This window comes from Mauremys reevesii, linkage group 7, assembly GCF_016161935.1.
Source record: "Mauremys reevesii isolate NIE-2019 linkage group 7, ASM1616193v1, whole genome shotgun sequence".
Taxonomy (NCBI): Eukaryota; Metazoa; Chordata; order Testudines; family Geoemydidae; genus Mauremys; species Mauremys reevesii.
The window spans coordinates 102380325-102403915 of record NC_052629.1 but is presented as its reverse complement, the minus strand read 5'-3'; the positions used below and the strand labels follow the sequence as shown (position 1 = coordinate 102403915).

Sequence of the window (23591 nt, the reverse complement as noted above, 5' to 3'; positions counted from 1 at the left end):
TTGCATGGTGTGAGGCTGTGAGCTCATCAACAAGGCCCCTACCTTGCCCACACAAAAGTCCCTCTTAAAGATCCATTTCTCCCAGGCTGCCTACAAGCTGACGTTTACAAATTTGTCTATTGTTATTCCTGTTCCCTTTCCCTTGACTCCGGTCTACTTTTCTGTCCTCAACTTGTGAACCCCCCTGGGGCAGTGATTTCCTTCTTCAGGGTTTGGAATACACCTAGTGCACAGTGGATACTACTTCAAATAAATTAGTAATATTGGCAGTATTTAGTACACAGGAAAAGGGATGCTGGGGCTCAGAAGTGAAAGACAAGGACCTTCACACTTTGAAAGTTGGCTCTAAACTACTGGAGATCCCCTGAGGCAAAAGTTCAATTTATCAGTAGTTCCCTGTCACAATATAAAAAAACAAAGGCAAAAGAAGGAAGCCAGTAGTTCCTGTTAAATGGTCAGTGGCTGTTACAGTTAACTTCATTTAAATTACAGTTTGAGCAATACACAGCACGCACTCTTCACCAGCGCTCTTTGTCCAAGGACTTCAAAGATGTTCTGCATCTCTTTATTTTTGCTTTTCTTTTTCAATGCAACTCTGAGCATAAAAATCTGCTCCTTCAATGTGAGGTCTTTCGGAGAAGCAAAAAGGGCCAGACCTGAAGTCTTAGATGTCATTGTAAAGGTACGTTCATTTTGATTAAACAAACATTGAATTCTCTTTGGACTTTTCAGCTAAATCATCCTGCAGGTTATTTTATCTCTACACACAAAAATTTCAAGTTAATGAATGATTGAGCATTAGAAACTGTTTTGTACTGCTAATGGTAAAAATTAATCTGTAGCCCAAAGTCACATGTTCAGCAAGTTTTATTTGTATGGTAATGTAACAATAGAAACTGCAGATGCAATTTCCTTCATAAAGTTAGAGTTAGGACATGCTGGGAGTCTTTGATGCACAAGAAAAATATCTTGCCCTTTGAATCCATAGAGCTTTATTATAGTCTGAAGTGTTATTTACCTTATTTATTTAATCATTAGTCTGAAAGGCTCTCGTCTCACTAAGAAATGATCATCACAAGACATTCCCCTTAGCAGGACATTATAGAGTCATAGCTTCTAAAGCTGGAAGGGACCGTTATGATCATTTGGTCTGCCTGCCCATATAAGCACAGGCCATAGAACTTCCTCAAAATAATCCTGAGTGTGTAGCTTCTAGAAAAACATCCAATCTTGCTTTAAAAATTGCCAGTGATAGAGAATCCACCATGACCCTTGGTAAATTGTTCCTATGTTTAATTACTCGTGGTTAAAAATGTATGCCTTATTTCCAGTTTGAATTTGTCTGGCTTCAATTTCCAGCCATTGGATTGTGTTACACCTTTCTCTGCTAGATTGAAAAGCCCATCATTAAATGTTTGTTCCCCAAGTAGAGACTTATAGATGGTAATCAAGTCACTCCTTAAACTCAAAGATCTCAATCTATTTATCTTACCAAAGAGAAGGTTATCACTATAAGGCACGTTTTTCTAATCCTTTAATCATATAACTGTGTTGTTTAAACTGCTTCATAAGTGGGTACTATTAGAGCAGTGATTTAAAATTCAAAAGCCCGACTTCTTTAATGTATTGCAAGAAAAACATCATCAAATTTTCAATGTGTTTCATGAATGAGGCCACAATGTTTTTAGAAGAGTACGGGTTCATTTGAAATGAAGCCATAAATACTGAAACCTTCAGATCCATGAAAATTATGGATTGTAACTTCAAAGCCTTGTTTAAAGATGTCATAATGATTGAATGTGTCATTCCAGCAGTGTGAAAGTATACACTTATTCCTAGCACTTAAAGGTGTAATTAGAATATATTAGCACTTTGATAAATAGAATTAGTCAATTATTGCCTACAATTATTAATATATCAAAGTATATCCTGCGACCAACATGGCTACCATAGAAGTCAGTCCAATAAACGATATTACCTCACCTACTTTGTCTTGCTAATGTGTCTTGGGTGATTAGTTCTCCTGTTCTAAAGTAAAGTGCTCTTACTCCCCTGTTCTCAGATACTATATTGGATTCATTTTACCTGCTAAACAGTTACAGTAAGGATTGTTTAGAATTATGACTAGAGGCTTTACTCTTGCAGATATTCCTTACTCATAAGGGTAGTCCCATTGGAGTCAGTAGCGTAGCTGGGGAGGGAGCGGCCATTCCCCCACCGAGCACAAGTGGTGCCTTTTTAATTTTAGTCACCCGGGAGCCTGGGTTCCAACACACCAGTGGAAAAAAAAAAAGGCGCCACCCCGCATTGGTCTATCCAAACTCTCCCCTTCCCCACCCCCTGCCACCTGGGTGACCCTTTAAATAACTTTACCAACGCCTCCCTCCTTGCATCGGGTTGTAACATGAAGCAGCAGCCGATTGGTCAGAAGGCCCCCAAGTTATTATTTGATTGGCTGATACAGCACCGCCCTAGGACAGAACGGACTGCACCATGTGCTGGAGAGGGGGAAAGGGATTAATGGCTCAGTATGCAATCCCTGGGGAATGTGCACAGGGGATGGGATTGGGACATCCCCACCCTGCGGCTGCTTGGGGGTGCTCTGCTGGATGCATTAGCCTTTGGGGGGGCAGCTCGGTGTCCCCTCCCGAGATAGTACAGCCCAGCTCAGGGTTCCCCAGCTCAGCATGCGCTGCACTGGGTCTGGCCCGTTGACTCCAAGTCTGCGCTGCCCCCGAGGCAATGCTGCTGCCCCCGCTGCGGAGAGCGCTGCTGGGCTGCCTCCCACTGGGAGCCCCCTACTGCTGGGATCCAGGAGCCCCATGCTGCTGGAATCCAGGGTTCCCCCCAGCATCACCCCTCCCTGCATGTTCTCCCCTTTCCCGCGAGACCTCCGGCATGCGGGGTCCCAGCGCCCCAGGAGCTCCGGCCGCCCCCTTCCTTCCACATGCGGCCCAGCTGGGCCTGATGTTCCGCTCCTTGCCGCTGTGTGGGTCTGAACTGGGTGCCACCCGCTGCGGTGCTTTTACTGATGGGACAGCGCTCCAGGTCTTCAGCGGCACTTCGACAGCAGGACTTTCACTCGCTTCAGGTGTCTTCAGCGGCACTGAAGCTTCCTTGCCGAAATGCCGCCAAAGACCTGCGGAGCAAGTGAAGAGCCCGCCGCCAAGGTGCCATCAAAGACCCGGAGTGCTGCCCCATCAGTAAAAGCGCTGCAGCCGGTGGTGCCTTTTTTCCCCCCCGCTCACCCTCTTCCCTCCACCTGGCTACGCCACTGATTGTAGTTACTTATGTGAGTAAAGGTTTACAGGATTGGGCCTTTCATTTGTGTTTTTATCTCCTAAATTTCAACGAAGCTAGAGAAGATTCTGCTTCCACCGAAAAGTATTAGATTGGCATTTCCTCATTTGTCCCTTTCACGTGATCACAAAATTAAACCAGAAGGGATTTGCACTAAATTTACTTTCTTTGTAGCAGTGCTTAGTCTCTCCTGAAATTGGATCATTTCCAATTATCCTGCCAAAACAATACTTTATACCTCATTCACGTTTCCTATTTAGGGCAACAAATGCCCTTTCATAAATAACAAATATTAATATAGAATAGCCACTGAATATCTGGGCTGGAGCCTGGCCTCTGGTATTCTGCAGCACAAAGCAGTATTTAATGCTGCTTTAACTGGACAGCTGGGGGTTTTCCAGTGTAGGGGAATCCCTATCAGAGTTTGTTCTGTGCTACCTTTTTCCAGCTGTAGGGGGCATGCTGACATGGAGAGCAGATGTAGTCACATATTCCAGTGATCCTGTCAGTTTAATGGCTTCTTAAGAACCATTACAAGCTAGCATAGGTTAGAGCTGCCCTGCGCCTGTTCTAATTGATTGGGGTCCTTATGTGTCAGCCACTCTGTAAAAAGTAAAAAACTATTTAAATGAGCTGTTCCAGTCCCTTGGGTGCACAGTTGTACCTGGTTGTTCACAGATATTTGTGACTTGGTTCTTAGGTTCACCTTTTGTCCTACAATATTTACATTTAAATCTTTGTGATAGTCACTGTGACACTCTGTACCTCGTGGGAACACCCTACACTCCCATGTTCACCCTTGTAAAATGATTGTGCGGTATCCAATGCAAAGTTTATCATGCCAGGTGTCTTCGGAAGGCTCATGATGTACTGAACATTGTTATAGTAATGTTATAGGTTGTAATTTCATGTATATAGTTATGAAGCTGAAAATGTGTCCTCATGGCTTAAAGCAAGCCCAGGCAAAAACTCTCCAAGAGCAGAGGGGCAGTTCACACCTCATCAGGGCATGTATGGGACAAACCCAGCCCAGCCTCACAGGACCAAAGGGCTAGTCACTGGGCTAGTCAGCAACAAAGGATCTGTTAGACTCTTGAATGAGTCACCCCCCTGCCTTTGGTCAGTTTGGGACTGCGATGAGGTAAGGCTCACCCGACTCTGAAGTGGGGAGACAAAGCCAAGAAGGAAAAAAGAACATGATAAAAGGGAGAGACATTTGCCAGGCTCTTCCTCTTCTACTTCACTTCCATCTACAGAGATCACCACCAAGCGACTGAAGCGCTGATCAAAGGGGCGAGCCTGGCTGAAGGGAAACCAGCCAGCCTGTGATGAGATGTATCTAAGTTTGTAAGGGCATTGAAAGTGTTATCGTCAGCTTAGAATACATTTTGCTTTTATTTCATTTGACCAAATCCGACTTATGCTTTGACTTATAATCACTTAAAATCTATCTTCGTAGTTAATACGTTTGTTTATTCTACTTGAAGCAGTGCGTTTGGTTTAAAGCATGTCAGAGACTCGCCTTGGGATAACAAGCCTGGTGCATATCAATTTCTTTTTTAAATTGATGAACTCATATAAGCTTGCAGCGTCCTGCATGCATAACTGGACACTGCAAAATGGAGGTTCCTAGGGTTGTGTCTGGGACCAGAGATATTGCCTAGTGACATTCGGTTGCACATACCAAGGAGCAGCTTACATGCCAGAGGCTGTGCGTGAATGGCCCAGGAGTGGAAGTTCTCACAGCAGAGCAGGGTGAGGCTGGCTCCCAGAGTCAAGGATTGGAGTGACCTAGCAGGTCACCAGTGCAGATAACGCCAGGAGAAAGTCACAGTCACATGCAAGGAAAGAACAAATTATAGAGATTCCGAGTAGTTAGAAAACCTCAGTGTTACAGTTACAGCAGGAGACATGAATGTATCTCCCCGATGCACTATTAGTTCATCATTGTATTATAGTAGCACCCATAATGTCCTATGTCCAAACATAGTTAGTTACAGTACCTGTCCCACAAAGCTGACATTCTACGAGTCTAATGCTACAAACACACACGTGAATAAATTTTCTCACACAAATAGTCCCAATTACTCAGGGAACCAATGCAACGGTCACTGAAGTCAATGGAAAGACTCCTACTGGTTTTAATGGAAATTGGGTCAGGCACCAAGTGAGTAAAGTTACTTGTGTACATAAGTGCTTGCAGGATTGGGCCCAAAGAGGAGACAAGCTACAAAGGATGGGGAAGAAAGATAAAACGTAACAGAGGTTGATGGGCAGAACCACCAGCTAGGGAAGATGAGCAATGCTCTCTAGGGTTGCCAGTGCTCCAGGATTGTCATGGAGTCTCCAGGAATTACAGATTAATCTTTAATTAAAGATTATGTCCTCTGATGAAACCTCCAAGGAGACAGCCAGCCAAAATCAGCATCCCAACTCTTGCCAGCAGCAGTTTGTCCATTTCCTCAGGGATTTTTTTTAATGGGTTCATAATCAAAGGATTTTTAACACAAACAAGCCTCTCAGAGCAGTGGGTTCCAAACTACCAGCCACCTTGACAGCTTCCCAGCCAGCCGGGAGGAAAGGACACATCCTTCACCCATGGTAGCTGCCACCACAGCTACTTCCCATCTACCTTCTAAACCTACCCCTAATTATCCATGTGACAGGCAGGGCTCTGGGTTACTCCCATGCATGAGGGCTTGTGGAGGGGTAATTGTCCTTGTCACAATAATCAGTTTTTCTCTTTGTTCTTTTTTTAAATTTTCTAACCCTTGAAAATATACTGAGCACAAACAGGCTTTAAAGCCTTTGCTCTTTTCTGCTGCAGGTTATTTCTCGCTGTGACATCATGCTACTGATGGAAATAAAGGACAACAGCAACAAGATATGCCCCCTTTTAATAGAAAATCTCAATGGGTAAGGCAAACTACAAATGTGCATTCACTAACACAAGTACATGCAGAAAGGCAGAAGAGCTGGTAGAAAAACATAGGAATTGCCATATGGGACCATGGTCCATCTAGTCCAGTCTCCTGTCTCCAACAGAGGCCAGCATGAGATGCTACAAATTAAGGTTCAAAAAACCCTGCAGTGGACAGATAGGGGGTAATCTGGCCCTTACGGGTCTAAACCTAATTCCTAATAGTTAGAGATGGGTTCATATTGTGACGTTGCAGTCAATATGATTTTATAAAAATTTGATAAAGAGTGAATATAATGTAACTGGAATATGCTTCATGCAAAAGGTCTCTTGTAAAGTATCATTGCAAACTTATTGTCTACTGAGTGTGGTCATCCTATTTGTATAAAGGTATCACTCTTGTATCTGAAACTAGAAATATGAAATATAACTCTGAGGGCCTATTATGCAAAGTGTGGGCCATTAATGGTGGTTTGGAATCTTAAGGGCTCCCATCAATCAGGACAATTGACTGGATGGCTCTGTTTGCAGGCAGGCCTTCCTGTGAGTCAGGCTGGGAGGAAGGAAGGCTTGGGGTCTTACAGTGACATGTGATCATGTCACCTGAATTGGAATCCATCTTTAACCAGGTGCTTTTCCAGTGAGGGGGGGGGGTGGAAACGCAGAGGGACAAAGGATTCCCGCCTTATGCAAAAGATATATAAATGGGTGGAACAGAACAGAGATGAGCCATCATGAAGAATCCCCTAGCTACCACCTGAGCTGGAACAAGAGCTGTACCGGGGAAAGAATTGTGCCCAGGTCTGGAAGGTGTCCAGTTTGAGGAAAAAACTTACTGAAGCATCTCTGAGGGTGAGATTATCTGTATTTGGTTTGATTAGACATAGATTTGCGCATTTTATTTTATTTTGCGTGGTGACTTACTTTGTTCTGTCTGTTACTACTTGGAATCACTTAAATCCTACTTTCTGTATTTAATAAAATCACTTTTTACTTATTACTTAACTCAGAGTATGTATTAATACCTGGGGGAGCAAACAACTGTGCATCTCTCTCTATCAGTGTTATGGAGGGCAAACAATTTATGAGTTTACCCTATATAAGCTTTATCCAGGGTAAAATGGATTTATTTGGGTTTAGAGCCCATTGGAAGTTGGGCAGCTGAGTGTTAAAGACAGGAACACTTCTGTGAGCTGCTTTCAGGTAAACCTGCAGTTTTGGGGCAAGTAATTCAGACCCTGGGTCTTTGTTGGAGCAGACGGGAGTGTCTGGCTCAGCAAGACAGGGTGCTCGGGCCCCGAGCTGGCAGAAAAAGCTGGGGTAAAAGTAGTCTTGGCACATCGGGTGGCAGCTCCCAAGGGGGTTTCTGTGGTCCAACCCGTCACACATATGCTTTTTGTTAGCATAAACTATTATAACTATGGATATTTCTGGTATCCATATAAAAATTCAAGCTTTCTTTGATTTTTGCTAAGTTCTGGCCCCCAAGAACACCCTGTGGTAATGAGTTCCACAGTCTAATTACGGAACATATGACATATGAATTTTTCCATCTTTCAATTTAATTGAACGTCCCCATTTTCTTGCATTGTGAGACAGGGAGAACAGACACTCCTGATCTATCCTCTCTAAAGCATGCATTATTTTATATTTTCTGTTATGGACCTTTTTTGTCTCCTTCCTAAGGTAAACTATACCGATCGTTTCAATCTATCTTCACATGGCAGCTTTACAAAGCCCCTAAATCATTTTCATCACCCTTGTCCAAACCCCTCTAGTTCTGCAATATCCTTTTTTAAATGGGCTGACCGGTATGGCACATGATATTCTGAAATGGGGAGGAAAGGACAGATACAAAAGTCCATGTGATTTGCTAAGCACCAGAGCACTCCCTTGAAGGAAGGATCAGGTCCTTAGACTGAAAGATCTCAGATTGAACTTCATGCATAAAAAATACAGTAGAAGAGAACTAGGCTCTTTGACTGGCTTACTGAAGAAGACTAGCAGCAAAGTCATTTACGGGCTAATTTTGAAAAAATGTGTCTGATTAGGGTAGGGTTCAGTAGGTCTAAAACTAATGCATCATGGGAAATAAAATGAAGACAGACAGACTTGGCTGACAGCATACAAAGAAGGGGGAATTCACCTTTAGCTAGAAATAAAAATTTTCTTTGTTGGATAAAAATAATACTGAGATGAAAACTATATCCCTGTAAGTTTCTGCTCTAGAAAATATAATGCATTTATGGATGGATGGAAGTGAGGCATAGGAAAAGAATAGAAAGTACAGTACAGAGCATAAAGCCTGAGGTTAAAAAAACGCAGCATGAGAGGTGTAGAAAAAATGTGAATAATTATACAAGAGGACACCAAAGATAGTTTTAGGTGACTTATCTCTGTAACCCAACACAAGAAGTCAGTGTTTCAGACCCTCTTACGTGTGTTTACTAATATAAGATTAAATAGAATTCCAAACCCTTATAGAGACAAATCTACTTAAAATATTCTCTTTCTAGTCAGTACCAAGAAGAATATGACTACGTGATCAGTAAAAGGTTAGGAAGAAAGTCCTATAAGGAACAATATGCTTTTATCTATAGGTAAGTGAATTCCATACATTATGTTTCTGTCTCCATTTGCAAGCTATTCTTATATAGTAAAAAGATTACAAACTAATGTAAAACGCAGCTGCCTGCTGGCTTAGCCGTGTCAGTGCCAGAAAGCCTATCACACTAGTTTTCACACAACTATACTAAATTCACATTCACTTCCAATTACAAGTCAAGATGTTGACTTTGATACAGAAAGCCCTATACGAGCAGGGTTCTGGCTGTGTGAAACCCTGGCCCTACTAAAATCAATGGCAAAACTCCCATAAACTTCAGTGGGGCTAGGATTTCCTCCCACATCTCTCCCTATGTCCTGTCATGGTAGCAATGATCCATACCTGCCAACATCTTTAGGCAAGAAGAATAGAAGATTTTTAATGTGCATAAATTGAGTTGGGCCTTGCCTAGCTTGTATCCTAGTTACAGCCATCAGTGTAGCTTTACCAGTTCAACCTCAATGTAGACAAGCAAAGGTGCTATTCTTAGCCAACCTTCAGTCTCTGGAAGCGAAGGAGGTGGGATAGTAACTCTGAGCTAGAAATCACGGTTGATGTTGAAATGTATGGTTATTCTACTGACATATTGAATAGGAATTTTATTAAGTCTTCACAGCTGCAATGTAATGTAGCTTTTGCTACTAGCCAAGAAATTACTAAGTGAAGTGATATGACCAAACTATTAGTGAATGTGATATCTAATATTCTATTGATGGGTTAAATTACTTTGCAGATCAAATGTGGTGTCAGTGAAGCAAACCTATCAGTATCCAGATATTCAGCCTGGAGATGTAGATGCTTTTTCTAGAGAACCCTTTGTTGTCTGGTTCACGTCTCCAAAAACTGGTGAGAAGCTGCCAAGATTGTATTGTCCTCTCTCCAAGTTTTTATAAAATGAGAAAATAATGAATGAAGCCACGTTTCAATGCATATAGGGTATCTCGGGATTTGGGTAGCTTGCTGTAGGAGTCTGAGATAGCTAGGTTTATCCTCATATGAAGCTTGGATATTGGTATTTAGAACTTACTTTAATTGTAAGATTGTCGACAAGTTTGCAGATTTGTAAGGAAACTTCACTACACTACACTGAGCCATGTCATCCCTTCCACTGGGCGACATGAAGTGGGTAAAAAGGCCCAATCTGAAGGCCCTATTATCTCTTAGTAGGATAGAGTTCACATTGCAGGGCATAATTCCATAAGATATGGAGCACCCTCCTGGCTCATGGACATCATCAGAGGCTTAACATATATGAAGATCAGGCTATAATTCCTCTACCCATCAAAGGCAGAGAAGAAAAACGTCATCAATGATTGACTTCCTCAGAAATACAAACTAGACCTAGGTCTCCCATATATTTAGGTTTCTGTTCATATGATATTAATGTGATTTGTGTTGCTGATGCAACCATCAAAGTTAGTATTGTTACTGGTTGTCCATAGGGTTCTCATTTTTTTATAGGTCCAGTAACACAAAGTACATTGACATCATATTCTAATGAGCAAAATAGATAGAAGTGGGGAACGAAGTGCAATTGTTCTATTAAAATTTGGCTAAAACCAGAAATAAGTATTGGAGAAGAATATTGCAACCTTATGCTGTATCTTTTTCAACTGAAAGAAAACATAGAAAAAATGGATTTTCCATTATGTAAAACCCTAAAATGTGCAATATGTGTCAGGTTTGTGATCATGGTCATTTTGAATGAAATCTAGCAGCTGGACTATTAAGGTTCGGTTATACAAGGTGCCGAGCACTTGTCCTGATCCAGTAGAACACTTAAGCAAATACTTAATTTTATCTATGCGAGCGACTCCATTGGAGTCAGTGGGATTATTCTGTGTGCCTAAGAGTTCTGTTGGATCAATGCTCAGCACCTTGCAGAAACCAGACTTAACAACTCACCTGCTAGAATTTCGATCATCGTGATCACGAACGCTGCACATAGCGTGCATTTAAGAGATTTTTTCCATGATGGAAAAACATTTCTGCACCCTTTTGTTTCAGTTGAAAGGTTGGATAAATTCATTTGATAGACACCAGGTGCTAATGTGCTTAAGAGAAGATGCTTAATGATCCAGGTTATCATTCGTCCTCAGACTAACTACATTCCTCAGTATAAAAAGTTGTATGAATGAAGTATTTTTATTAAAGAACACACATTTTCATTTCAAACTACTTTTTCTTATCTTGATTATTATTTTTAAAAAGGTCAAAAGTCATTTAACCATTTTTCCTGGGAATTTGCTTTGTTTAAAAGTTGTTAAAGAATTTGTGATAATCCCTCAACACACCACACCTGAAACAGCTGTGCGGGAAATTGATGAGCTCTATGATGTGTATTTAGATGTCAAACAGCGCTGGAAATCTAAGGTGAGTCACCGTTAAGCTCACATATTTATACTGCTAAACATAGATTTGAGAAAGAAAGGATTTAGTGACACTGAATCATTCTGGTGCCAACATTATGAGGCTCGTGATTTCAAAACTGTTGATGCAGTTAAGAAACTGATACATTTTCATGTAGTTCTACACTTTCTGATCAGTAAACTGGATGTCTCTGTAGAAAGCATGCTTCTTAAAAGTGTCTTCTCCCTCACCCTTGTGTTTTGCTCCTGAGAATGCACAACTGCAATCTGGTTCAAAGTCAGTCTAACCAGGCCAGCCTTATCACAGGTATGTAAACAGATTGAGTTTCAAAAGTGACAGTTACCTGAAAATGGTGTTGCCATACCAGGAGTTTATTGACCAATATCTTACTTCGGAGACACAGAATATCTTCCAGGAAAAGCAAACATATCAATCTCTGCTCTGTGTCTGTTCTTCTATCTCACCCACCACTCTAGTACTGACATAGTAGAGAGTGATTTCCTGGCATAGTTAGAGATCCTGATTCTGATCTCTTTTTAAACTGGTGTAAATCAGGAATTACTTCATTGAAGTCCATAGATCTGTATACCATTGTAAAACCAAAGAATGTGAGATCAGAATCAGGTTCACTATACTCGACACAGAAGTTTAGCTCATTGCCCAATCTACTGTAGTATCCTGTCCCCAACAATGAGCAACTTATGACGTTTCAGAGAAAGAAACAAATGCATAATGTACCTAAACCAATAGTCTAATGCTATACACTGGGGTGGAAAATTCCGCCCTGATCCCTGGAGACGAGTTGGAGTCCTCATTAGTTGACCTTATATAGCCACAAATGCTATTAATGGGCATAAAAAAAATCAGATCCTATTTTTAATATTCGTCCTCATTACCTTATTACCCCCTGTGGCAGTGAATACTACAGCGTGAATAAAGTATGCTTTGGGAAGGTGGTATTTGCTCTAAATTCACTGCCCTTTCATTGATGGTGCCCTTGTTCTGCTATTATGAGACAGGGTAAAGAGAGAAAACAGAGCACTTTCCATTATATCCTTCATCATTCAGATGATCAACTATGTCTCCTCTAATACTTTCCTTACCAACAGTAGCTTTGGCAATATCTCATACCTTTAGCCATTGTTGTTGCATCTCTCTTTGATCTCCACTATGTTCTCTCACATTGTGCAAACATCTTTAATGAGTTCTCTGCACCAGCTCTCATGTCCCTCCCTGCCCTGCACCCTGTCCATTCACCCGCCCAAGAATCCAGCAAGTTTAGAACCCATCAAAAGTGTACGAGACATCTGGACTGAGTCTCACTCCATCCCCCATAAGGTGCATTACTGTATCTTACATTGTAACTATGTCTAACAGTCAAGTGAAACCCAGTTGCTGAAAGTATCCTCCTAAGTTGTACACAAGTTCTGTATCTGCACTGATACACACGCACAGGCAAACACTTACATATGTGCTTATCTTACATTTGTAAAGCTACACACATGCATAAACATTTGCAGGCCACAGGCCACTTTTCTTTATTGCTCTCTGAAATGTCTATTTTTGGGACACAGTTTAAGTGGCATCTCAAGAACTGAGCTCATCATCTGTACAATGCAAAAGATGTGGGTTCTTAAATATTATTTGAGGCCAATTGAACAACATTTAGCAATGCCAGAAATGCCCCTCTGCCATGTACATTGGCCAAACCAGACAGTCTCTACGCAAGAGAATAAACGGACACAAATCTGACATCAGGAATCATAACATTCAAAAACCAGTAGAACACTTCAATCTCCCTGGTCACTCAGTAACAGACCTGAAGGTGGCAATTTTGCAACAGAAAAACTTCAAAAACAGACCCCAGTGAGAAACTGCTGAGCTTGAATTGATTTGCAAATTAGATACCAGTAACTCTGGCTTGAATAAAGACTGGGAATGGCTGAGTCATTACACTACTTGAATCTATTTCCTTATGATAACTATCCTTACACCTCTTGTCAACCCTCTGTAATTGACCATCTTGATTATCACTACAAAAGTTTTTTCCTGCTGATAACAGGTCATCTTAATTAATTAGCCTCTTAGAGCTGGTATGGCATCTTCTCTGTATGTGTATATATACTCTTCTTATATGTTCCATTCTATGCATCCGATGAAGTGGGCTGTAGCCCACGAAAGCTTATGCTCAAATAAATTTGTTAGTCTCTAAGGCGCCACAAGTACTCCTGTTCTTTTAACATATAGTTTGGCTCCAACACCAAATCTAAAGAAAATAAGCATTCTGAAAACCTTTCCCAGCTTGCTGTGCATTTCCAGTCCTCTGCTCACCACATTACTTACAAGTGTTGGGGTCTCAGAGATGGAATACCTGCAAACAAAACTCCCAGAATAAAAATTACAGCTGCCATTCAGCAAGGAAAGTTTATGTATATTTCAATCTCTGTATATCTTTGTACAGTGAAATATGGGCTCTGCAAATAGGATGGTGGATTTTTCTTTTTCTTTTAAACTACATGCCAACATTGAAAAAAAAATCCCATTCCTCTCTCTCTCTCACACACACACACACACACAACTTCCCAAGTAATAACAAGCAGGTATTTAAAGATTATTTATATCTAATTAGATGTCAGGCCAAATCACACCTACAGACCTGAACCTCCTACCCATGCAAATATTGGTTTGGAGTAGAGTTTGCAATTTCAGTCTTTCCATAATGGACCAGATCTGAGCAAGGAGTTTGGAATTTGAATCTAGTGTCATCAGACACTACTGTAATAAATAAATAATAAAAATAGTAAATCAATGTTAAGATTACTACTAAGCCAAATACATCCTTTATGCAATCTGTGGACATCACTGGAGTTATAGCTGGGGTGGCTATAGGTGGTCTGAGTAATTCAGTGGAAGCAGGATCAGACCCTCTATATTAATCGTATCTATTTCAGTGACACTCAGTCTGAGGCTTGCGAGCTGCAAGTGGCTCTTTAATGTGCATCCTGTGGTTCTCTGCAGCACATGATATTAAAACAGGTGTGATTTAAATTATTAACCAATCTAAGTTATTAACCAATCAAGATGTTTTTACTATGTTATTAACCAATTGTAGCTGATAAAATAATAATACCTGGTCAGTCATTTTGCTGTGAGAATAATTATATATTTCCCATCATACTGTTTAAATATGAATAATTCTATAGTAAATGAAACAATGAATTCACACAACTACGGCTCTTTTGGGTAATGTTGATCACTAGTTTAGCTCCCAAACCACTGAGGTCTGAGTGTCACTGATCTATATATTTTAAATATCCATCCCTGTTTTTACTGCCATTTTTAAAATGGTGTCTTTGAGGATTTATTGCTGATAAGTTAACTTATCTCTTACAATCTTGCCTTTCAGAACTTCATCTTCATGGGGGACTTCAATGCTGGCTGTGGTTATGTTCCAAAGAAGCACTGGAAGAACATCAGGCTGAGAACTCACTCTGAGTTTGTGTGGCTAATTGGCGACAAAAATGACACAACAGTTAGGAACAGCACAAACTGTGCATATGACAGGTAACAATTCACTTGAGAAACATTCAGTGGGGATCCCCAAGGTAGAAAGCACTATGCTTGGTAAGGCATTTGCAGGATACTAAGTCACGTGAGATGGGGGGAGTACCACAGAGACATTGGGAATGGCCAGCGTTGCATTAAGGAAGCCCTGGTGTTGGTTACTCCATTATCAGGTCATTATTTTGCTAAATCACTCACCACACAACATAGTTACTTTTTTTTTTAATCTTCAAAATCGGACACGTCTAGGAGCATTAGACACCTCTGAACGACTCTTTGCTTCTTTTAGAATTGTGATCCATGGTGAAAAGCTCATCAACGCTGTTGTCCCAAACTCAGCTGATATCCTTGATTTTCAAAAGGCCTTTGGAATGACTGAAGAGCAGGTATGGCTTCCTTTTTGGTTTTTCATTACAGGACCATATGCAGTGCTTAAACAACGAGTTTGCCAAATAAAGAATATTCTGATTTTGGATGGTGCGTGTTGAATGAATTGCCTTCTAATCCACAGACGCAATGTGCTACATATCTGTAAACCAATCTAGCAGCTGGCTCCAAGAGAGACTCTCAGCTCCTGTAGCTGTATGGTTAAGTGTACCTGCTAAAAGCACAGTGGGTTATCATATCACAGTAGAGTGGGAAAGGTCTTTTTGGAATGATGAGGCATAATGCCAGAGCTCCTGTAAGATAACATCCTGTCTAGTGGCACTCTGTCTTGAAGAGAAACAGTAATGTTTCAATTATCAGAGGGGTTAGTCTGGATCTGTAAAAGCAGAAAAGAGTCCTGTGGCACCTTATAGACTAACAGATGTATAAGAGCACAATAAAGCAACAAACAAAAATATTGAATAATGGCCCTATTTATAAAACCAGTCTTAGCTTCATTTCCATGTATAAAGCTTTTACTTTCACAGGAATCACTTCACCTACCACTGAAATGCAGCCACCCCTAGAATAGAATATGGCAGATTAGCTAACGATGCATAGCAGCACTGCATAACACAGGAACAGGACAAGAAGGGAAGAATACTTGTATCCAACTAAAGCTGTGTTTTGTGCTACATACTGTGAATATATATATATATATTTTAACTTCACAGGCTCTGGAAGTTAGTGATCACTTTCCAGTAATGTTTGAGCTTAAAACTACGCGGGGTTTCCTCAACGGACCAAGATCACTTGCTGCAAAGAAAAGAAAAACAAGAACTCTCCACCATTTGTCATCCTAGGCACCTTGGATTCTCTTGCTATCATCCTTTGTGTGTACGTTAAAATAGTAAAAACACCCCCCAAACATTCCCTTTAAAACAACAGATAATGTTTAAAACTTAGCCTAGTTGTACTCTCTCCTGATGCAATATTTAGTAGAAAAAACAATACTTTGTTTAAATGTGAAATATTATCTAGGAAGATGAATGAAGTCTGTCGATTATTACAAGGTAACTAAAAATAAATCAGCTAAAATTAATATTGCTGAATTCTTGTCATGCTGAATACAAATGTAGTGAGATGTTTTAACGTGAAATGCTTGCACACTTTCTTCTTCTAGGCCTGTTGGACTGAGAAGTCTGTTTATTCATAATTGTTCTAGAATTCTGGCATTCCTGTTTTGTGTCATACAGGTAAAAACTTTTAGACATTTTGCCGCCCCAAGCATGGCGGCATGCCGCAGGGGGGGCGCTCTGCCGGTCACCGGTCTCGCGGCTCCGGTGGACCTCCCGCAGGCGTGCCAGCGGAGAGTCCGCTGGTCCCGCGGCTTCACCAAAGCCGCGGGACCAGCAGACCCTCCGCAGGCATGCCTGCGGGAGGTCCACCAGAGCCCTGCCTGCCACCCTCCCAGCGACCAGCAGAGCGCTCCCCGCGGCATGCCGCTCCAAGCACGCGCTTGGCATGCTGGGGCCTGGAGCCGCCCCTGACTGCAAGGGTAGCACTACTTGCAGTATACTCTTATTCTGCTCTTTGGGACAGATCAATTAACTTAAACTGAGCTATGGCAGTTTACTCCAGCTAAGGATCTGCCCCATTAACCCACCATGTTTCAGAATACAGTAACTCCTCACTTAAAGTCGTCCCGGTTAACTTTGTTTCGCTGCTGATCAATTAGAGAACATGCTTGTTTAAGGTTGCTCAGTGCTTCCTTATTACATCGTTTGGCAGCCGCCTGCTTTGTCCACTGCTTGCAGGAAGAGCAGCCCATTGCAGCTAGCTGGTGGGGGCTTGGAACCAGGGTGGACCGGCAGCCCCCCCATCAGCTCTCCATTCCCCTAAGTTCCATGTGCAGCAGCCACCCATCAGGCTCTCAATTGCTGGCAGTTCAGCTGTCCCTCCCCCCACTGCCATGTGCTGCTCCTTCCCTCTGCCTTGGAGCTGCTCCCCAGAGCTTCCTGCTTGCTGTGAGGGGGCAGAGGGAGAAGAGGGCAACTAATGTCAGGGTGTCCCCTTCCCCCCTCTCCCTGCTCCCCGCTTACCCCATCTCCATAGAGCAGGGGGGACACACGACAAGGCTCAGGACGGAGAGAGCTTGCCCGCAGCAGCTGCTGTCTCAACTTGCTGAATCTACTTAAAAAGGCAGTGTACTTAGAGTGCGGTCAGCATCCTTAAAGGGGCAATGCACATCTCTCTCTCTCTCTCTCACACACACACACACACACACACACACACACACACACACACTCTGTGTCTCTGTCCGCCATGCGGTCTCCCCTCCATCCATTTGTGTTGCCTTATAGCATGTGAGGCTGATTGCCCTTGAGGGTTCAGCTGATTGTTAGTTCATCATTTAGCAGTAAGGCATTCCCTGGGAAATATCCAACCCTCTGACTTCTCTACCTCAACCAAGCTTCGCAATCATCATCTCTGTGTACCAGTATTAAATTGTTTGTGCGTGTATATACATAATATAGCCTTTTGTCTGGTGAAAAAAAATTCCCTGGAACCTACCTCCCCACCCCACCCCTGCACACACACACACACACACACACACACACTTACATTAATTCTTAGGGGGAAATTGGATTCGCTTAACATTGTTTCGCTTAAAGTCACATTTCTCAGGAACATAACTACAACATTAAGTGAGGAGTTACTGTATAGGTAAAAAAGGGCAAAATGAATCAAAGCATCAAGCATATCATAGAATCATAGAAGATTAGGGTTGGAAGGGACCTCAGGAGGTCATCTAGTCCAACCCCCTGCTCAAGGCAGGATCAACACCAACTAAATCATCCCAGCCAGGGCTTTGTCAAGCCTGACCTTAAAAACCCCTAAGGATGGAGATTCCACCACCACTCTAGGTAACCCATTCCAGTGCTTCACCACCCTCCTAGTGAAATAGTGTTTCCTAATATCCAACCTAGACCTCACCCACTGCAACTTGAGACCATTACTCCTTGTTCTGTCATCTGCTACCACTGAGAACAGTCTAGATCCATCCTCTTTGGAACCCCCTTTCAGGTATTTGAAGGCTGCTGTCAAATCCCCCCTCACTCTTCTCTTCTGCAGACTAAACAAGCCCAGTTCCTTCAGCCTCTCCTTGTAAGTCATGTGCCCCAGCCCCCTGATCATTTTCGTTTCCCTCCGCTGGACTCGCTCCAATTTGTCCACATCGTTTCTGTAATGGGGAGCCCAAAACCAGATGCAATATTCCAGATGTAGCCTCACCAGTGCCGAATAGAGGGGAATAATCACGTCCCTTGATCTGCTGGCAAGGCTCCAACTAATGCAGCCCAATATGCCATTAGCCTTCTGGCAACAAGGGCACACTGCTGATTCATATCCAGCTTTTCATCCACATAATCCCCAGGTCCTTTTCTGTAGAACTGCTGCTTAGCCAGCAGTGTGGGAGCTGACCTGGTCTGTGAAGACCAAGGCGAAAAAAGCATTGAGTACTTCAGCTTTTTCCACATCATCTGTCACTAGGTTGCCTCCCCCATTCACTAAGGGTCCCACACTTTCCCTGACCTGTTTCTTGTTGCTAACATATCTTAACATAATATAACATATCCTTCATTTTCCTCCCCCCCAGCCCAACTTATTTTATTTAGACTGAGAATTTTTATTTGTTCTCCCATCCATGCATGTTGGACATATATATATGGAACTCCAACTAGTGATGGTGCAAGCTATTCATATGAATCAAAGTGATCCTAGACCCCCAAATTTTTAGGCAAGAGCAATTCTTTATGGGAAAGTTGCTTAGCTCCCTGAAAGATGGGCTCGTTCTGGATACGCTAACAGAACCGTGCCAGAGGAACTATCATTAGTGCTGATTTATTAACAGAAATAATGAACATTATATTTTAGAGCCAGCAGTAAGACTAGGGTTAAAGTGAAATAAACCTGCTCATGACAATACAGTGATACAAACGAGTACAATTTTGCTAAGTCAATACACACAGTTTTACCAATTGTTTTCATTCATGGCGTGCTGTGCTAGAGACACAGAATCCATTTTCTCCTGCAGAATGATTGTTTTGATTCCAGAAATGACATCTTAAAAAAATCCATTTCCCTTTCCTGCATGAAAGCAGCCAAGTAGTAACAATGCCCTGTTTGTTCTCACTCCATAGCCAGCAAGTCACTCCTCCTGCTGTTAACATTCATCCTTTCTCACATACACCCCACAGGTGTAACTGCCACAGGAGAGGTTTCCTGTGGACTCCTTCAATAGAGCAATCCTTCAATGTGATTTCAAGTACAATCTGAATATTTCAACACTGATTTCTTCTAGGCTTACACAGAAATTAATTGCATTTTCCCCCAGAGCTTTCACAGCAGCAAACACTGCAGTATCATAGATTTAAAAAAATGCAACGGATAATATTATTCAATGCCACAATGATCTTTTTCCTCAAACAACCCCATATAGCTTTATGCAGATACCTGACCCTGTTGGGTGAAAGGCTTGTGAAAGCTGTCAATTTAACTGGGCAGTGTGGGGAATTAATTAAGAACACCCTTACTTCCCAAGTCAGTGCTCTCAAGTATTTTGTAGATTGGCAGAATGGTGGGGCAGGAAGGAAGGCAAACAAGATACTATTTTTAAAAGGAAAACAAGGATTGACCTTTGTGGAAGCTTATTCCGTGTGGAGAACGGATTTGAAGACAGAAGCTAAGAGTATAATACAGTGGTTCTCAAACTTTTGTTCTGGTGACCCTTTTCACATAGCAAGCTTGAGTGCAACCCTCCCACCCCCTTATAAATTAAAACCATTTTTTAATATATTTAACACCATTATAAATGCTGGAGGCAAAGCGGGGTTTGGGGTGGAGTCTGACAGCTCATGACCCCCATGTAATAACCTCATGACCCCCTGAGGGGTCCCAACCCCCAGTTTGAGAACCCCTGGTATAATAGATCGACAGTGTGAAAAAACTAAACTTGCTGCAGGAATTAGTCCTAAGGGGACACAGTTCCATAATCTCCCTGATTATACTTAGGGCCCTACCAAATCCACAGCCCATTTTGGTCAATTTCATGGTCATAGGAATTTAAAAATCATAAATTTCATGATTTCAGCTATTTAAATCTGAAATTTCTGGGTGTTGTAATTGTCGGGGTCCTGATGCAAAAAGGAGTTGGGGGAAGGTGGAGGGTGTGTTGCAGTACTGCTACCCTTACTTCTGCGCTGCTGCTGGCAGGGGGCGCTGCCTTCAGAGCTGGGCAGCTGCTGGCCTGGAGCCCATCTCTGAAGACAGAGCCACCTCCAGCAGCAGTGAAGAATTAAGGATGGCGTAGTATGGTGTTGCCACCCTTACTTCTGTGCTGCTGCTGGCGGGGAGCTGCCTTTGGAGCTCGGCGCCTGGCCAACAGCTGCCACTCTCCAGCTGCCCAGCTCTGAAGGCAGCACAGAAGTAAGTGTGGCAATACTGTGACCTCCCCCTAAAATAATCTTGCGACCCTCTTGCAACTCCCCTTTGGGTCAGGACCTCCTATTTGAGAAATGCTGGTCTCCCCCATGAAATCTGTATAGTATGGGGTAAAAGCACACAAAAGGCCAGATTTCATGGGAGGAGACCAGATTTCATGGTCTGTGACACATTTTTCATGGCCGTGAATTTGGTAGGGCCCTAGGTATGCTGCACTAAAGACAAAACAAAGCTAGAGATTTAGAACAATTATTTACATTGTAAGTTTTATTAAATGCCACTGTCTGGTACCAATTATGTTTCATTTAAAGGTTACTCTGCAAAAACAATCATAACATCCAGACCTCACGACTTATTGGGCATTATCTATTTCCTTTGTGGCTTTCAGAAAGAAATAATGTACCCAGAAATAAGTATCACTCAGAGATAACAAAAATGGCCATCTGCAATGACAAATGTACTCTCAAAAATATCACTGTATTTTACTGAGGTGTTTTATATGCTTTGTCTTCAGCTGTAAACATGAATATAATCCTTGATGCAAAATGGGGTTGGGGGAGAGAGACAATACAGATTGCCATAAATATTCAGGCATCAGACATGAAGATACCTGACTTCACTTTTTAGATACCATTGTCTAGAGGAGCTTCTAGCAATTGTAGAGAAATGTTCATGCTCAAACAGTGCTCGTGCAGATGGCTCATGATGGGGATGGGATGTAGTTTTGTTGCAGAGCTCCGAGAAGAAATATTACCCAGATTCATACTAATCAGTTGGGGTTGGGGAGACAGCAAAGTAGGCATTCAAAGTTTGAGTGGTTTGTAATATTATGAGACCTTTCAATAGGTCTATAGAATATGACATCAGTTTTCCTGTGTTGTACTCTTTAAATTTAACAGAAAATGTATCTTAATATGCTTAACATTGTGTGTACTACATTGCTTTCCTCACCAGGGGGAGGAATACCTATTTTTGTTCCCCGAAAAGCAGCTTTTAAAAATTTAAAAGCTTGCAGCATTCTTGATTTATTCTGTAGACAAAATACGTTTCTCTTGGGCTTCATCAGATTTTTAGCTGCATGAGGCCGCTTGCGCTTTGTTTATGATCAAACAGGATTTTTGCACTAGAAAATGAAGCTTTCATAGCTTCAAAAATGGCCCCCCGAGGCTTGCTCCTCGGCAGGCCAGGACCAATATTATGGCTGAGCGAAAAACAAAGAGGCATTTCTGAAGCTAAAAATCTATGTTTTCACTGCAACAATCCTAACAGAGCAAGAACAAAGTGCAAATAAAATTTTATTAGAAAAAATTAAAAGCCCAGTGCTGCAATTGTGACTCCGGAAAAACTCCCATGGTCTGCAATGAGGTTATTTCCTAGTGTCTCCAATGGGACTATTGCCTGAGTTTGGATAGCATATATTATATTAACAAAGGAGTGATTCCTGCAGAGCTGCCTCATTCCAGGTGTGAGTTGGAGTTGTACAATATCCATTCCCATCAAAACTATCTGCTTTCAGACTTGGGAAAAGTCTATCTCGACATTTAAAATGAGCTAGCGTTTTCCTAGTTTTCCCTCCATTCACCTTCCACCCCTTTCCCAGGATCATGGTCTGTCCTCATTCCCGCAGGGCCACTCACACTTTATCTAGCTATGTGTCTTATCTTTTGTAAGGGCTTGGTCACATGAGAGGGTAAGGGCTCTCAACTTCTATTGGCTTGAATACAGTAAGAATACAGGGCTATATTGCCCCCTCCTGAGGGAATGCCCAGAGGATTTGGGGAGGAGGAAAGCTTTTAAAGGAGTAACTTGTGAACTTTCCCTCACATGATACCATCAGTGAGAGGGATCTGCTTTTCCCCTGGCCGAATGGATTGCAAGCCTGCCCCCAAGCTATGTAGATCCCAAAGTATCCTTAGACATAGAAGCCTTGTCTCTCTGTACCAGCTCTAGAGCCTCCTCCTGCTCCCTGGAAATGCAGTTCCAATGAAATCACACCATCAGGATCTCCACTGTCCCCAGTTGCCTCTAGGAGACCCCTCACGGGGAAGTACGGAGAAGCCCCTCCAGAAAAGGTAACATCAGATTTGGGTGTTTTTCTAGAAGATAAGTTCTACCTCATAGGAATTATTTCAGAGAAGTCCTCTGACCTATGTTATGCAGGAGGTCAAACTATCTGATCAAAAAGGTGATTTCTGGCCTCGGACTCTATGGAGACAAGGCAATAGAACCCCAGGCTAATCTCTGCAGGGCCATTTGGGGGCAGAGCAGGTTTTCACAGCACCAACCAATGTGAGCGGCTTACTACCAACCCCATACCCTTCCACTACCCCAAGCAGATCCTGGAAGAGATGCTGTTGCAGCAGCACTTGCCCTGACCTCCCCCAGGAGGTGGGGTCGGGGGGGGGGGAAATCACGTCCATATGCAGAGTTTCCTTGGTGCACAGATCAGGAGGCAACAACCTGGACATCAATTTATACAGTCTCCTGTTATATATAAAGACTCTAGCATAGGAAAACAATCCCCAGAATCCCCATCTCACTCAGTTGGGCCCTGTACATATCCCAAGCATGCACCAACTCAATCATTCAAAATGCAGCACTGATGGAAGCTTTAAAAATGACAGACATATGCCAAAACAATATAGGAGAGACAAGGTGGGTGAGGTAAGATCTTTTATTGGAGCTCTGCATAAGCTCAAAAGCTTGTCTCTTTCACCAACAGAAGTTGGTCTAATAGAAGGTCTTAACTCAACCACCTTGTCTCTCTAATATCCTCCTGGGACCAACGCGGCTACAACACCACTGTATAAAATGGAGTACATCCCACCACATCAACACTTACAACCACTCTCCCAAACAGGAGATGAAAGAACCTCACCAGAAGCAGGCCTTAGAGGTCTAATCCAAAGCCTACTGATGCCAATGAGTCCCTACTGAATTTGAATGGCTTTTGGCGGATGCCTG

General features: G+C 42.3%; 1 protein-coding gene across 2 annotated transcripts; it reads left to right on the top strand.

The window, feature by feature from the left end:
* The first annotated feature begins 472 nt into the window (after window positions 1-472).
* Window positions 473-16227, top strand: DNASE1L3 (deoxyribonuclease 1 like 3). Of its 2 annotated transcripts, none has more exons than XM_039546121.1 (8): window positions 473-682; window positions 6128-6216; window positions 8737-8820; window positions 9559-9671; window positions 11086-11198; window positions 14602-14759; window positions 15049-15145; window positions 15860-16227. In XM_039546121.1, the coding sequence occupies exons 1-8, from the start codon at window positions 551-553 to the stop codon at window positions 15986-15988; spliced, it is 915 nt and encodes a 304-aa protein (XP_039402055.1). In that variant the 5' UTR covers window positions 473-550; the 3' UTR covers window positions 15989-16227. The 2 variants fall into 2 exon arrangements, with proteins under 2 accessions (XP_039402055.1, XP_039402056.1); XM_039546122.1 differs by having other exon boundaries at window positions 594-682; window positions 6097-6216.
* The last annotated feature ends 7364 nt before the right edge of the window (window positions 16228-23591 follow it).